General features: G+C 41.8%; 1 protein-coding gene across 2 annotated transcripts in view; it reads left to right on the top strand.

Moving 5' to 3' along the window:
• The window catches only part of KIT (KIT proto-oncogene, receptor tyrosine kinase), an 88,388-nt gene that overhangs the window by 40,705 nt on the left and 31,147 nt on the right, over window positions 1-16,536 (top strand). For both annotated transcript variants that reach the window (XM_045474026.1, XM_045474025.1), the window contains exons 3-7: window positions 236-517; window positions 1,619-1,755; window positions 6,335-6,506; window positions 11,567-11,756; window positions 13,948-14,063. In XM_045474026.1, the coding sequence (XP_045329982.1) occupies window positions 236-517; window positions 1,619-1,755; window positions 6,335-6,506; window positions 11,567-11,756; window positions 13,948-14,063 (897 nt within the window). The remainder of the gene's footprint in view (window positions 1-235; window positions 518-1,618; window positions 1,756-6,334; window positions 6,507-11,566; window positions 11,757-13,947; window positions 14,064-16,536) is intronic.

Genomic DNA, 16,536 nt, shown 5'->3' with positions numbered 1-16,536 from the left:
CGACTGAGCCACCCAGGCGCCCCCACTGAGGGCTGTTTTGAGGGTTAAATGAGAGAAAGCGTAATGGTCCAAGCTTGGTGTCTGACACATGGAAAGGGACAAATGTTAACTGTTACTTAATTAGCAGTGTTTGGGTAAATTCTACTTTTGCTCGCAAAGAGAAACGTCGGAGTCATTTGAGATTTTTCAAAAATGTTTTCAACCATTCAAACTACTGATTTTTGACACGCTATAGATCCCGCAAAGCTTTTCCTCGTTGACCTTCCCTTGTATGGGAAAGAAGACCATGATACGCTGGTCCGCTGTCCTCTGACAGACCCAGAGGTGACCAATTACTCCCTCCGGGGGTGTGAGGGGAAGCCTCTTCCCAAGGACTTGACTTTCGTCACCGATCCCAAGGCTGGCATCACAATCAGGAACGTGAAGCGCGAGTACCATCGGCTGTGCCTGCATTGCTCTGCGGACCTGAAGGGCAAGTCCGTGCTGTCGAAGAAATTCACCCTGAAAGTGAGGGCAGGTAAGGGGGGGCCCTTCTCGCTTTCTTCTGGGAGGCGGAGCAGCTATTGATGTTGATTGGTACACGACTTCTCTCTTCTCGCTGGTCCATCTTTTGATCGGCCGTCAGGCAGCTGGCTCTTCCTCACTCCCCTGGCTTCAGACTACTGTCACTGCTTGTGAACTCTTTGTTGCATAGTCCCCACCCCACACAACCGCCCACGACTGCCTCCAGCGGGGCGCGTTGACCAACGATTGGCATTTAGACCGTACAGGGGGCAGTAGGAGGAGGGGACTGCCGTGAGACCTACCGACATCGGGACACCCCAAGTTTTGTAACCGCACGAGGTGTTCCTTCCGAGAGAAACTCACTGGGAAGCTTCAGTTACACTATTTGAAAAGATTAGCATACACATTATTCACTCCTTGATTTAGTATTGACAGAGGGATTGACTTTCTCCTCGGCTGTTTAATTTTCATGCATTCCCAAACTCTTCACAATCTGAGGAGGCAAGTACCAACTGAGTACAGACGTTGTTGTTATCCTGGCGTTATGTAGATTATTTTGGTAGCTGGAAGATGTCTAGATTTTGTATCTCAGATCATCAAATTCGACACCAGTTGACATTTAGCAACTGGGGGGCTTTTTTTAAGGCTTTTGAAAAAGTGTGCTCATTGGCGTTAAGGAAAGTCTGGTTATTTAAAATGGGGGTTTTCAGAGACGGACAACGTATTATTTTTACGGCCTACGGGAAAGATGCCTGTTCGGTTAAAAGAATTTAACTAGGTCCCGGGTCACATCCTCATGAAACCATCAAGGTTGTGTGAGGTAAAGATTAATGCCAGGCCTGCCCGTTTCAAAATAGCATTGTCAAGGAGCGTTATAATCTCAAAGCAGACGGTCCTATCTTTTTCACCCGGTATTAATGAATTTGCTTGAAGGATACAAGATTTCATTGCTGATGCCTGCTGATGTGCAAGTACCACAGAGCAGTCAGTAGCATACCTGATATTTTATTTAACAGGCCACCGAGTAAGTTGTGCGCATTTGAGGAAAAGTGGCAAGTGAAAATGGCATATAATAGAACAGATTATTTGAGGGTCCCATTTCTTTTTATTCTAGCCATCAGAGCTGTCCCAGTTGTGTCTGTGTCCAAAGCAAGCCATCTTCTTAGGGAAGGGGAAGAATTCTCCGTGATGTGCTTGATAAAAGATGTGTCTAGTTCCGTGGACTCGATGTGGATCAAGGAAAACAGCCCGGTAAGTGGCTTGTTCTCCCCCACCCCCCCCCCAATCGATGGTTTTCTCTTTGTGGGAGATTTTAAGGTTTTTTTTTTTTTTTTTTCCTTAAAAGGGTCTATTAATTGTCCTGGGGAGGCTCAGCTGGTATGTCTGTCTGAGGTGGGACTGTCTGGGCGTGAGTCGAGATGCAGATTTCCCCCTTTCGTGACACCATATGTGGGTGTGTATCTTCATTATTAGTGACACATGCATGTCATTTGGTAAATTTACGTTGAGAAAATCAAAGAGAGGACTTGAGACTCCTTTTGTTACTGTACACTGTTTCTTTGACTTTCCTGGGGAAATTTTAAGAAAACTAATGATTGCGTATGCACCTTGATGTTTTTCAGACTATTATCAAAGCTATCCAGGGCAGATTATTTGAAATATTGGGAAAAGTTGTCAATGGTTTTTTTTTTTTCCTTTCACGTTGAAAAAGAGTAAATGGTCTCAGATACTAACTAGAGAGCTCTTTGCTTTCCCACAAAGTGGCCTATCCATTTGAGAGCTGGGTTTCTTTTTTGTATTGATCTGACTCTCCCCTCTGAGGCTGGTTACCTGAGATCAAGTTGCTAATGGTTTTCTGTTTGTTTTAGTCACTATTAATAAAATGGTTATCTTTAATCTGAAACATTTGGACATGTTTAAGTTCTCATTCATTTAACAAATGCGTATTGAATGTCTACTATATGTCAGGTACTGTGTTAGGCATATCTTAAGTAAATTTTAGCCAGTTATAGGAAGTTTTTTTGTTTTTTTTTTTTCCCTCTCTAAATACTCCTTAATAGCAAGGTCTTTAAAATGTCTAAATTCCCAAATATTTTGTTTTCAAATTCCCGTCGACTGAAGTTTCAGTAATTTTTATTTGCATAATGTTGGCCATCTAGTTAACTAGCTTTTGCAGTGGTTTTTCTTCGTATACATGTGTGCATTACATTGGAGGAAAGCTATAATATAGTTTCCTTCTCCTCCTCTTCCTGTCCTCCCTCCCGTTACTCTGTATTCAACATTGGTGATTTCATGCCTGTTTAAAGAATGCTTTGCTAGATAAGTAACCATGGTGATTAGTGTAATGCAAAGTAGTATGATGGTATTCACATAGGCTTGTGATGGATGATCCCTTGCTGGTGAAGCCTATCACCACTGACTAGGAGAATGGATTGTATTAGACTTGTTCTTTCAAACCAATGGCTCAGAGAAACAAGTTTTCGTTTCCGTATCATAGAATTTAATAAAAACGATAGTTTATGTATGGATTTTTGACTGACCTTATAGAACGCAATCCTATATAAATTGGCTTTCTATAATCCTTGATTTCAGATGAGAGAACAGTTTATACCATGTGTCTATTTGAGCCTCCCTATAACTTGAAAATTAGCTTTTTTTTCTATGAGGAATTATATTGTCCCAGGCAGTTTTGTTCTGAACCGTTTTTCCCTGGAGTCCTACATGCCATTCCCAATTAATCCACTGGCATTGGAAGATAAGCCTTTGGTATTGGGAGCTCTTTGGGGAAATCCCAGTGTGCATCTCAAGGGTTAAGGAAAACCAAATCACATGCAAACAATATGTAATATGTGACTTGCAGATGGGGCTCATGGCTCTCCGCCAAGGTTCATCCATGAATCTTTTGTTGATATCCTTTGGCTTAATTTGAAATACTTAGCACTCTTAGCACTATCAAATTATTTTAAAAATCCATGGTATTTGACTCTGACCCTTTGGAATAACTAACTCACAATGAAATCTAGGATAAGATGACTGTCCTAGAGTTTTTGCTGTTGTGTGTTTTAAAACGTAAGAGAGTCTTGGCGTTTATTCAACACTTGTGAATCTTGGTTAGCTTTTCTGATGCTTTTAAACCCTTGTATTTTTTACTTTTAATTAGGATATTTGACAGTGTCCTAAAAATGGTCTTCAGGTTTGGGTGTTGGGTCTCCATTCACTACTGAGGTCCAAGCTTTTCCTTCCCGCATTGACATGTTCATTGTTCAGGTTTAACTCCCTGTTAGAAGACCTTTGGGCTCTTGGGAGAACTAGAAGGAAGAGATACCATAAATCTAGAATGTGTGATATTACCTGTCCATCGTCACTCTGCCTTTGCAGAGAAGTCTATGACATGATGGACCGGGAGAGGACAGAACAATGTCACCTCACCTTGCTATTGCATCTTCTTGATTGATCTTCTGCAGCAAAATGGCAGATTTCTGCCAATTACTAGAAGAAATCTCTGGGAAGGGAGTATCTTCAAATCTGCCTAGTGCTTCAAATTGGAAAGGCGTTTCAAGACCTTTCTTTAAAGACCTTCTCTCCTTCCCTTTCAGAAACAAAAGCTGGGTGGGACGCCTGGGTGGCTCAGTTGGTTAAGCGTCCCACTTCTGCTCAGGTCATGATCTCACGGTCTGTGACTTCGAGCCCCGTGTCGGGCTCTGTGCTGACAGCTCGGAGCCTGGAGCCTGCTTTGGATTCTGTGTCTCCCTCTCTGACCCTCCCCCGTTCATGCTCTGTCTCTCTCTGTCTTAAAAAAAAAAAAAAAAGAAAAGAAACAAAAGCTATGACTGCTCGTATCCTTGACTTGCTCAAGATCTCACAGTTAGTTAACAAAGCAGGTTTCTCTTCTTTTTATTTCAAAACATTCAGCTTTGGCAGTCTGCTCTTATGTATGCTCATTTTAATGTAAAATTTTTTTTTCCAAAAATATAATAACATGAGGAAAAAAAGAGAAACAGATAATTCTACCACTGCATGTAGCAGTGCTATGCAGTGGAAATATAATGTGAACCTCCTATGTAATTTAAAATTGTCTAGTAGGCACATGACAGAGAGTAAAAAAAGTAAAACTGATTGTAATATATTTTATTTAACCTTGGATAGCTAACATATTACCGTGTAATTAACAAAAAGTATCAATGGGTTATTTTACATGACTTTTTTGATATCAAGTCTTCCAAATCGGGGACATATTTTATGTTTACAACCCAACTCAGTTTGGACCTCAAGCATCTCAAGAGCTCCGGTAGTGTTTATGTTGGCTGGGTTTTTTTGTTTGAAATTTATTTTTATTTATTTATTTGAATTGAGAGAGAGCATGTGGGCAGTGGAGGGGGTGGGGTTGGGGAGAGAAGGAGAGAGGGAGGGAGGAAGAGAGGAATCTTAAGCAGTCTCTACACTCCCTGCGGAGCCCAACGTGGAGCTCAATCCCATGATCCAGGGATCATGACCTGAGTTGAAATCCGAAGTTGGATGCTGAACCGACTGTGTGACTGGTCTTTATAAACACTGTATAGCCCACTTTTTTTTTTTTTTTTCATATTTCTTTTCTCTCTGCCCCCATGCATCTGTATTATCACATGGTTGCCGTTCTAAGGTACACTCGATTCAGGTGTTTTAAGTAATATAAACATTTTTCTTATTTTCACATTCATGATTTTGACCCTTGGTAGACATTTAGGTCATCTCTGAGATTTCACTGCAGTAAATATTTTTGAGCTTTTTTTTTTTTCTTTAATTGAGTTATTTCCTTAAGATAAATTTGCTGAAATCGATCAGGGGATATGAACATACTGCCAAGCTGCTTTCCACAAGGATTGTTCTGATTTACAATGCCGTCAGAATGGTCTAATGCTAATAGACTCACCATGGCCTGGCCAGCAAAAACCCTTGATCTCGCTCCATGTCAATATCAGCTCCTTTATTTTCTTTTTTCAGTTGTTATTTTTTCAATTGGAATGTGTTCATATTACAGAAAATTTGGAAGATGAAGAAAGCTCTTTGGTACTCCTTTTAATCTTTTCAGAGAGGAGCTATAGTTTATATTTTACTTTATTCCCATGATATTTTCCATACCAGAAATCTCTCCATGTGTGAATGGTGATATCACAAGAGTAAATTTGTAACTTTTTCTCTTCAGCTCATGCTTAAGTAATTTGGGTTTGGTCTTACATGTTTTGCCTACTTTGGGACCCCTTTTAATAGTTGCCAAAATTCTGCGGGGTAAGAACTGTAGGATGAATTTCCGAGCTAGCTTTAGACATTGGGATTCTACTTTTATTCATGAAAATAGTATAAATATTAATAGAACATGATTATTAGAGATGTGTTTTCTTTCGATCGCTAGGATATAAAATTAAAAAAAATACACGTAACAGGAAATACTGATATGATCTAACTGTGCTGACTCATTGTAAAATAGAGTAAAATATCAGCATTGTAAAATGTGGTATTTCTTATATAGTAACTTCTAAAATTTGGCACTGCTAAACAAATATTTAGTGCTGCAGAGAATTTGGAATCAGGTATGCCATGGTTATTAAAAAAATGAATTTTCATGTTTTTTCTAATAGTGACTATCTTTCAATATAATCCAGGAATATGAAGTGTTCCAATGACAGACTTGTCATGATGCTTTATTATTCTTACTTAAGTAGTGTATAATGAATGTTAATATGGAGAAGTTAATTGCTGCTATTTTTAATTTATCTAGCTAGGAAAGATCCTGAATATAAATTTTATGGTAATCTTTGATTTTTTTTTTTTTTTCCTCTCCTTCTGTAACCAGCAAACTAACGCACAGCCACAGAGTAATAGCTGGCACCAAGGTGACTTCAATTTTGTACGTCAGGAAAGGTTGACGATCAGCTCAGCAAGAGTTAACGATTCTGGAGTGTTCATGTGTTATGCCAATAATACTTTTGGATCGGCAAATGTCACAACAACCTTGGAAGTCGTAGGTAAATATCTCTATGCGAACGTATAAATTACCGGCAGTAGTGAAAGAAGACATTGCTAGAGAGTTTCCTTTTTATGTTAATAGAATGTTGAAGCGATTCTTAGAAATTTTATGATCACGGAATGAATGAATGAATGAAAATGATCACGGTAGCCTTTTTCCAACTAGAGCCCAAGAGCAGATCCTACCAGTTTAATAGAGGGGAAGAGGAAAGATGTAACTGAAGTTGTTTCAGTGGGCCATTTTCTGCCATCCGCCCTCCCCTCCCCACCACACAGAGTGTGAACTGGAGCTTTTTCAAAACTTCTGGTCCTTGCTGAATGACTTGAGTTTGGAAGTGGGTGTAGACTTTCTCTATGGAGGAGAGCAAGTGCTGAGAGCCTACAGTATTTTTCTGCATCTTTTAGGGAGGCGCCTCAGTCTTTGGTTTATCTTTTTTACCGCCCAGGGGTCTGGTTTATTTGTTGCAGGAAGGGCTGAATTGGGCTTTTTCTTCCTAGTATGCCCCTCACTTCACCCTGTCTTGTAGCCTCATAGGCCGTAGCATAAACCTTCAGGAAGGAACCCCACTGGGGTTAGTTAGGTCCTTGGTTTTATCTAGCATAAACTGGATCATGGTACCTATGGTCCTAAGCGCATCTAGCTATAGTACATACTATGTAAAGGTTTAACCTTTTCTTCCCTCCTCTGGAAAGCTCACCAAATCTTTATTTTCCAAGATCTACTTAATGAGAGCAGAATGCAGTGAAGTACTGTTCTTGATTTCCTGGAAATAATAATAATTTTTAAATTACTTTATTTACACTTTTTTTTTCCTTTGGTCTTTTGAGTATTGTTTGAATTTAATCTATTTTCTTGTCTTTTTAGTGCAGTTATGTTCTTGGCGCTTGACTTTGATTAAGTACTTGCATGGTGGTGAAACTTCCTCATGAGCAGTAATAAAGCGATGTGATATTTGTTTTCATTTCTCCTCTTTCCCCCATGTTTCTTCAATAATTTATGAAGCAATGTTAGAGGTCTGTGATTTATTCTACAATAATCTCATATAATTTTGGTGTTTCTGCCCATGTTGTAATGGAAAGCATTACACACTAACTGTGGAAAAGACCCTTTACTTGCAATTATAGAGTCAATGTGCAGAAAGAGTATTATTACTTTTTCCCTAAACGTGATTGTGAACCATTTATTAATTTGAATAGAAAGCTATGCTTTTAAAATATTAAACTCCATAAGTGCTAATTTGCTAAGTTGATTAGGGAGCATGTTGATATATCAGCTTCAGCTCCAGAAAGCAATTAGTAAGGATGTTTTGAGCATATTATTGTATGTAATCAGATTTTTAAAATCCATTCATCAATTTCCAAGAATATAACTGTATAACTGGAAGGGCTTGTGGCTGTGAAATCTGAATCTGGTTTTGTATTGTTTCGGGATGGGTTGGGATGGGACAAGAAAGAGGGAGACAAAGAGAAAAGTCATTTCTTTTGGGGCTGGAGGTCGGATTTGAATATGATGTGGATCCCTTCTTGGCCTTTCAGCTAAGATCAAGTGTGCATATGACGTGCAGTGGCTTTGGGATAGTCCCCACCTGGTTTTGAATTGGAGCTGTGCCCCCTGACTTTTGAATGCACCCTACTTTCCCTCTGCCTGCATTTCCTCTTCTGAGAAACACAGCCTCCAACTCCAAAGGCTGCAGAGAGGAGAAAAGGCAATAGATTTCATAGAAGTGCCTGGCATAGAGTTTGCACTTGATGAAACGTTAATGCGTCACCAACTTCTTAATGGAGAAGTACCTGAAAAAAATCATACTTTCTGTTATAACAACGCTGATAGAGTTCTTTGATTCTAATAACTCTTATACTTCATGAATTTGAAGCTCTATTCCACTATAGGACATAAAACCATATTGAGCCTGTAAAGAACTCTAGAAAACTCAGGAAAACTTCGGTAGTATACATATGTGGTGATAATGAGAGAACTCACTTCAGTGCAATTATTGTCTGGAATATTTGAGTGTTTTGCTTTGGGTGTGTTTGAATGGATGACCTTAAGAACTGGAAACTGTTGGGGCGCCTGGGTGGCGCAGTCGGTTAGGCGTCCGACTTCAGCCAGGTCACGATCTCGCGGTCCGTGAGTTCGAGCCCCACGTCGGGCTCTGGGCTGATGGCTCAGAGCCTGGAGCCTGTTTCTGATTCTGTGTCTCCCTCTCTCTCTGCCCCTCTCCCGTTCATGCTCTGTCTCTCTCTGTCCCAAAAATAAAAAAATAAACGTTGGAAAAAAAAAAAAAAAAAAAAGAACTGGAAACTGTAACATAGTTACAATGAAACATTTGTTCCCTCAGAATTAACCTAAATTTGCTTTAAAAATGACAGGAGGTTTTAATTTATGATTTAGGTATTAGAACAAGATGGTGGTTTCCATCTCCAACTTTGACTTGGATGAGTTGTTTTTTTTTTTTTCAACGTTTATTTATTTTTGGGACAGAGAGAGACAGAGCATGAACGGGGGAGGGGCAGAGAGAGAGGGAGACACAGAATCGGAAACAGGCTCCAGGCTCTGAGCCATCAGCCCAGAGCCCGACGCGGGGCTCGAACTCACGGACCGCGAGATCGTGACCTGGGTGAAGTCGGACGCTTAACCGACTGCGCCACCCAGGCGCCCCGAGTTTTTATTCTCACCTATGACAGATCCTTTTCCATTACTGCAAAGGAGAGTTGGACTCCACTTTTTCTTCTGAATCTATAGGAAAACGAAGAGGCAGCCAATGCTGTAATGACAACTCCTGGGAGACCTTAATATATGTAGCCAAATCGTGCCAAAAATAATGAAAAATGTATTTAAAAGTTTATAATTACTAAATTTGGAAAAAGAATTAGAAGAATAAAATGAAAACTCTTCCATAATCCCACTAAATGTGACATAACCATTTTTAAGATTTGGTATATTGCTTGTATTTTTGTATGCAGCAGGGTTTCAGTGATGCATGCAAGCTTATTCTCTCTCTCTAACTGAAAGTATTATATGGAGAATCTAGGGATATGTTAACAGTGAGAAAAGCCAAGCCTGGCGTCTCACAAACCTGTCCCTGCCCTTGGGCAGCTAGCTCTTAAACTTTCCAGGACTGGATATCTTTCATCTATACATTAGGAGTTAGAAGCTTTCTCCCCTAGTATTGTTATGGAATTAAATATTTGTCATAATTGTTAAAATGTAATGCCAAGCTACTTAAGGCAGTTCTTGGCACATAGCAAGCATTCCATAAATGGTGGCTATAAAAATAATATTGGCAATTATTTTATTACGTGTTTTTCAAGCTCTTTCTTATGTTGTTGTCATAGAACCATTTCTAACCAGTGCCCTGATTTTTAAAATTATTATATCCAAGGTAGAGAGCCGTTCTTTTTGCATGTAGCTACCCACTAAGAAGAGTTCTCCAACGGAAATTACAGGGTTAAATTGGAGAATAGATAATTATAGAAAATCTATATTGCTAAATGCTTTCTGAAAGAGTTGTGCCAATTTACAGTGTGTAATTCAGCACGCTACTTTTACCACACTTGCAGAATTATTGAGTTTCTTTCAAATTAGTTTTGCTATTTTTCCATAGGATGGATAGACTTTATTTTTTAACAGCTTTATTGAAGTTTTGCTATTTTTAAGAAGTGAAAAGTGATGCCTTATTTTTAATTACCAGTTTAGGGGTGCCTGGGTGGCTTAGTCGGTTGAGTGTCCAACTCTTCTTGATTTTGGCTCAGGTTGTGAGATCGAGCCCCATGTTGGGCTCCATGCTGAGTGTGGAGACTGCTTGGGATCCTCTCTCTCTCTCTCTCTCTCTCTCTCTCTCTCTTCCTCCCTCCCTCCCTCCCTCTCCCTCCCCCTCTCCCTCTCCCTTTCCACCCTCCCTATTGGGCTCTTTCTCAAATTAAAAAAAAAATTGATTTACTATTTTAAATATTTTCCATCTATTGATTTTCATGTTCTTTTTCCTATTACCTTAATGTTACAGTATAGACATTTAAAAATTCTATGTTTTCAGATTCTTAGGACTTTTCATGATTTGATTTTGTTTCTTCTGTTTCTTTTTTTTTTTTTTTCTTTTCTTTTTTTTTTAATGTTAATTTATTTCTGAGAGGGAGAGAGACAGAGCGGGAGCAGGGGAGGGGCAGAGAGAGAGCGAGACAAAGAATTCAAAGCAGGCTCCAGGCTCTGAGCTGTTAGCACAGAGCCTGATGGAGCTCGAACTCAGGAACCACGAGATCATGACCTGAGCTGAAGTTGGATGTTTAACCGACTGAGCCACCCAGGCTCCCCTCTTCTGTTGTTTCTAAAACGTCTAGAAAACTGCCCCCTCTGTAGAAGTTTGATAGGAGTTAATTCTGTTGTCAAAGATACGGTTTGATTATTAAAATGCTGTACTTGGGGGGCGCCTGGGTGGCTCAGTCGGTTAAGTGTCCGACTTCGGCTCAGGTCATGATCTCACGGTCCGTGAGTTTGAGCCCCGCGTCAGGCTCTGTGCTGACAGCTCAGAGCCTGGAGCCTGCTTCACATTCTGTGTCTCCCTCTCTCTCTGGCCCTCCCCCGTTCATGCTCTGTCTCTCTCTGTCTCAAAAATAAACATTAAAAAAAAATTTTTTTTTTTTTTTAAATAAAATGCTGTACTTGATTTCCTCTGTGATATATTACGTGATGAGGAGGTAACAGGTTTATTTTTCTTCAAATGCTAAATGGCGTTCTTTCAACACCTTTATTGACAATTTGAGCTCTCTTCCCCCTCTTGACTTTTGACACCTTCTTGTCACATATACAATTGTACTGGGTCTGGGTGTGGGCTAACCATTTAGTCCCAACACTTTCTAACCTAAGAAGTAGTTCTAGAAGACTTACAGGGTGGTGCTAGCTCTTGAAGAGAGTTCCTTAAGAGACAGAGAAGGGAGAGTAAACATTTCAAGCGCGTCCTTTCTGAAACCAGCCAGTTATTTTTGTGAGCCAAAGGTGAAGTTGGGTTTTCCGTTGGATGTCTGTGAATAATAGTTTCTTCCTGTTCTATTTTGTTATAATCAGCTAAAGGATTCATTAACATCTTCCCTATGATGAATACCACAATATTCGTGAATGATGGAGAGAATGTGGACCTGATTGTCGAATACGAGGCATATCCCAAGCCTGAGCACCAACGGTGGGTCTATATGAACAGAACCCTCACTGATAAATGGGAAGATTATCCCAAGTCTGACAACGAAAGTAATATCAGGTAAGAAAAGAGCCTTACGCTGAGGATCAGATGTTTTCCCTGTCTCTCCTTGGCTTACCAGGGCCTGTGTCTGTGACCCATAGATGTATGAGAAGACACCTGGTGTGGAAAGAAGTTTGGGCCTGCTTCCTGAATCTTTAGACCAGTATTTCCTTTCGCTTTGTGATTAGAGCACGCACGGAAGTCCGTGCCTCAGTTTTCTCATTTGTGAAATGGAAGATCGTTTGCTCCCAGAGTTCTGAGGCTAGTTCCGAGCAGTGACTGGCATGTGCTAGAGACACATTGAAATCTTTTTTTTTTTTTTTTTTCCACAGAAAGAGGAGAGTTAGTGCCTTGAATCCTTTTTTTTAAAAATGTAAGGTAACTAAAGCCTCATTCGGTAGCTCTGGGCCAGGTAGTGAACCCAAGTTCTGTCATAACACACACCCCTCTCATTTGATCCTCAACAGATTTATGATGAAAATAGAAGCAATCATAAAATAGTAACAAGTAAAAGAAAACTAGTAAAGAAAAATCAATACAATAAAAGTGATTTTAAAAATTAAAAGAGTAAACTAGGCAAAGTAGCTTCCTTCTTGTAAGCTGCAGGTGCTTTTGACTGTGCTGCACTAAGTACCTGACGTATAGTGAGTCAATAATTTTAGTCCTCCACAAGCCCCATGATCAGGCACTCTTATTTTCATTATTTCTGTAGAAGAGGAAACAGACACAAATGAGTTAAGTAAATTGACCAAGATCAAAATGGCTACCAGAGGTAGATGCCCACTTAGAATTTGTATTTTTTTTCCAGTCAGAAACTATGGGCTGTAACAGCAATGTGGGTGAGAGATGATGTTGTCCTGGGCCAAGATGGAAGGGTGGGAAGGAAGGGAATGGATTTGGGAGGCATCCAGGCCACCTCCGCAGGAATACTCAGTGGTCGAGGGGGTGGGAGAGAGAGGTAGCTGCTGAAGATGTCCCTTCGGATCCTGTGTCCATCAGCCACGTTGGATGGCAAGGGATGATGCCATTCAAGGAGGAGGAAAGGTTGGTAGGGGCAAATACTGTGAGTTTGGCTTGGTGTTTGTTGAAATTGAGGTTGACCGTGGGCTCTCAAGTAGAGATGTTCAGGTAGGAAGTATCCTAGGTCAGGTTCCCTCCAAGCAGAGCCTGAGACAGGGATTCTGGGTCAAGGGCTTCATTAAGGGGAAGAGAGACCTTCCAGGGAGTAGGAGAGCAGGGCGGGGAGGATAAAGGAGGAAAAAAAGGATATGGGTGAGCAGTAGGCTGATCTCAGGGGTCCTCTGGAGCTGGCTTTTTGTCCCTCTCCATGGGCGGTCACTCATTGCTGTAGACCTGGATCGGCAGTCAACTTTCAAGTGGGCCTAAGTGTCCAAGGGCAAGACTTGGGAGGACGTCACAGGTGTGAGTCATCATTAGCTATACCCACAGGGCAGGGGTTGGGGGCTTGAAAAGACCTCTGTAGAGGAGGCGTAGGACTGAGAAGTCTGAACTGGAGGTAAAGATTTGAAAGTTGTGAGCAAACAGCGAGTAGTTCGGCGCGAGAGTAGATTGCTCAGGGTCACGTCAAGACGGTCGTGTCCAGGGCTTCTGGCAGAACTCCGCACTCTGTCTACATAGCCATATCTGCCGGCCCTGCCATAAAAGAGAAGCTTCAATGGCAAGTACTACGAAGGACTCTAGGAAGAGGTGCTGGGCATGGGAGGAAAACCAGGAGATTATGGAGTTGCAAGAAGGAAGGTGAGGGCCCACAGTGTCGACTTTGCTCTCTGCATGGAGACAACTCCGTGTAGATGCCTGCCAGGCTTGGGTCCTTCCAGGTGAGTGTTGTGAAAGCACAGCGGGGCAGGTGAGCTCAGGACACCGGTGGGGAGGAGACTGAGTGAAGGACTGTGGGCAGAGAGGGACCACGGACAAGAGGCCAGCCAGGGACCGGGAGGAGGCTGCATTGCCTCTCCCCACTCAGCACCCTCACTGGGCAGCCATTTTGTCCCAAGGTAAATATAGGTGTATATGTTTATATTTGCTAATGTGGATCTTGTTAATACTGCGTTAAGTGAGTCTTATTTTTCCTCAAACAGGTGTGTATTTCCAGACAGAAATGGTGGATAAGACACTCACTTGAGGCAGGCCCTTCACAAGTGATTGATTTATTGCCTTTTTTTTTTCCCCTGTGTGTGTGTGTATGTAGATATGTGAGTGAACTTCATCTAACCAGATTAAAAGGGAACGAAGGAGGCACTTACACGTTTCAAGTGTCCAATTCCGATGTCAATTCTTCCGTGACATTGAATGTTTACGTGAACAGTGAGTAAAACAAATGGGTCCTTATCTTTTTATTTTTTATTATTTTAAGTTGTGGCTCGTGTTTGTAACAGCTGCAGAACTGAGCTCATTGTGTGCTGTGTAAATAATGTTTCATGATAATTTTGACCTTAACAAAGACCCCGTGGTTTGGTGGTTGGAAGAATGTGTATGAAAGCCAATTCCTTGTCCTACATCTCACTGACCGCACGACCTTGTGGAGGGCGCTCAGATTCTGGGTTCCGCCTTTGAGGCAAACAGAGGAGCCCTAGAAGTTAAAAATAACTGTCGTTTGAGGGAAAACGTATTATTATTGATTGTTGAAATGGGGAGGCAGAGGTTGAATGAGACCTGGATTATGGTGTTAGTTAGGTAAGAGATGCTATCAAGCTCTGACATGGTTTCTTTGTGACAGTGCTTTCTTTTTCGGGGTTGTGAGATTATTTGTGTTTTGATCGTTCTCCTACTAAGACAAAGGCAATATCGATCCAGCTCCATAGGACTCTCCTGCGTAGCACATGGGTACTAAGGAGAGGAAGCAGGTGGTTTAGGATGGGAGGCTGGCTTTGGACATGGGAACCAGAACACCTGAGTCCTGCCCCGCTGTGGCCCCCACAACATCTTGGAGAAATGCCTTTGCCCAGAGGTTGAGGCCAAGGGAGCATGCTCACCAGCTGGGGCTTTTGCTGTGTGCTGGGCTTTTCCCCTGGCTCTACTCTGGGGGCCTATCTGCATTTCCAAGGAAGGATAGCAGGTGCCTGCCATACCGCACCAGCCAGGGCACCAGGGCACAGGAGGGCTCCAAAGACACAGAATTCCAAGGAGTGGCCAACAAAATGACCCATCGGAATTAGCCGTCCTGGGTGTGTGTTGGTGGGGTAGGGGGTGCGGGGGGGATAAGGAGACAACCCGGAACATTCCCTAGGAGACAACTTAGTCACTGTGCTGGGCACTTCCTGTATGCTGGTGAGAACAAAGAATGGGCGCCGGTTTCTTGTCCTGAAGGAGCTTGCCTGCTCAGAAGTGAGTTTACAAGTTCATTGATGCCGAAGCTCCGCGGTATGCGGCAGGTAGCATGATCCATTTCAAGGGTAGACAGGAAACAGCTAGTAATTGCCATTTAGGGCAGGTTTCTGATTGCTCTTCTGGAGTCTTTTAACTAGACCTTCATTTCCAAGCACAAGATGTTCTTGCGTGTTTACATCAAGAGCGTCACGTCTGTAGAGCTAAACAAGTTTCTGAACTACAGGCCTTCTCGGGATCCTTACTGTGCTGGTGTGTGTTATGCCTCCTCAGGAGGGCGGGTAGATGCTGTGTGCAGCCCAAGCTTGTTGGACCACAGAACTTGCCTCTTTTTTGGAGGAAATCGTGTTAACATCTCAGTTCCTCTGAACAGCTTTGATTATATGGTATCTCATTGGCCTGCATTCCAGACGTCTCCAGATTAATTCAGGTGTTAATCAGAGGAGTTTAGCATATTACACATGGGCAAAATGATCTGCTTCTGCAAAATCTCAATATTCGAGTAATTTAAGAGACGGTTGCAGGTAAATCAATATCCTTACAGGCTAATATGCACATTGTCCACACAAAACTCAATTTTTGGGTGTTCTGGTGCAGTGTTTCCCAACTATCTGTGGTAAAGGACCTTTCCTTTTTTTTTCCAGTTTATTCTGGCCCAGTACTTTCTATAAAATACAGTAAGAGCCAGGATGCCTGGGTGGCTCAGTCGGTTAAGCATCCGACTTCGGCTCAGGTCATGATCTCATGGTTCATGGATTTGAGCCCCGTGTAGGGCTCTCTGCTGCCAGTGCAGAGCCCATTTCGGGTCCTCTGTCCCTCTGCTCTCTCTCTCTGTCTCTGCTCCTCCCCTGCTGGTTCGTTCTCTCTCTCTCTCTCTCTCTCAAAATAAAGAAACTTAAAAAAAATATGGTAAGAGCCAGTCACTAGGAAAGTGAAATGAAAAAGAACAGACATATGCAAAATTTTTTTAAATTATGAGATTCAATAGATAGAAAAATTACTCTGTCAGATTGCTCCTTGTAAATGCTTATTATCAGGTTGTGTACTTAACTCTCGTTGACCAGGAACAGCGGATCATGGCCATGGCCTGCCCCACAGACCTCATTTTGAGAAGCTCAGTAGTTGGGAATTTTATAAAATGAAGTGTGTTTTGCGTCTCTTTCCCTGGCTTCAAGGTCAAGGAGACATTGAGATCTGTCTCTTTCCCCTTTTTCATGCTTCCATTTGCTAGTCTGGTCTGCCGGTTAGCCGTGAGTCATTGACCTTAGAAAGATGTCCCTCAAGTCACCCTTACTTTTCTCTGGTGACAAAATTGCTGCCATTTTACTTACCAGGCTAATTTGTCATCCAGCAGGATCAGTGTTAGTCACCTCTGCTGGTGAACTCATGCTTGTTTTGAAACTGGATAAGAAACGGCATTAAGCTTCGCAAATGAATTTTTTCTCGGATTCCC

Source organism: Leopardus geoffroyi, chromosome B1, assembly GCF_018350155.1.
Source record: "Leopardus geoffroyi isolate Oge1 chromosome B1, O.geoffroyi_Oge1_pat1.0, whole genome shotgun sequence".
Classification (NCBI taxonomy): domain Eukaryota; kingdom Metazoa; phylum Chordata; class Mammalia; order Carnivora; family Felidae; genus Leopardus; species Leopardus geoffroyi.
This window is presented reverse-complemented; position numbering and strand designations above follow the sequence as displayed.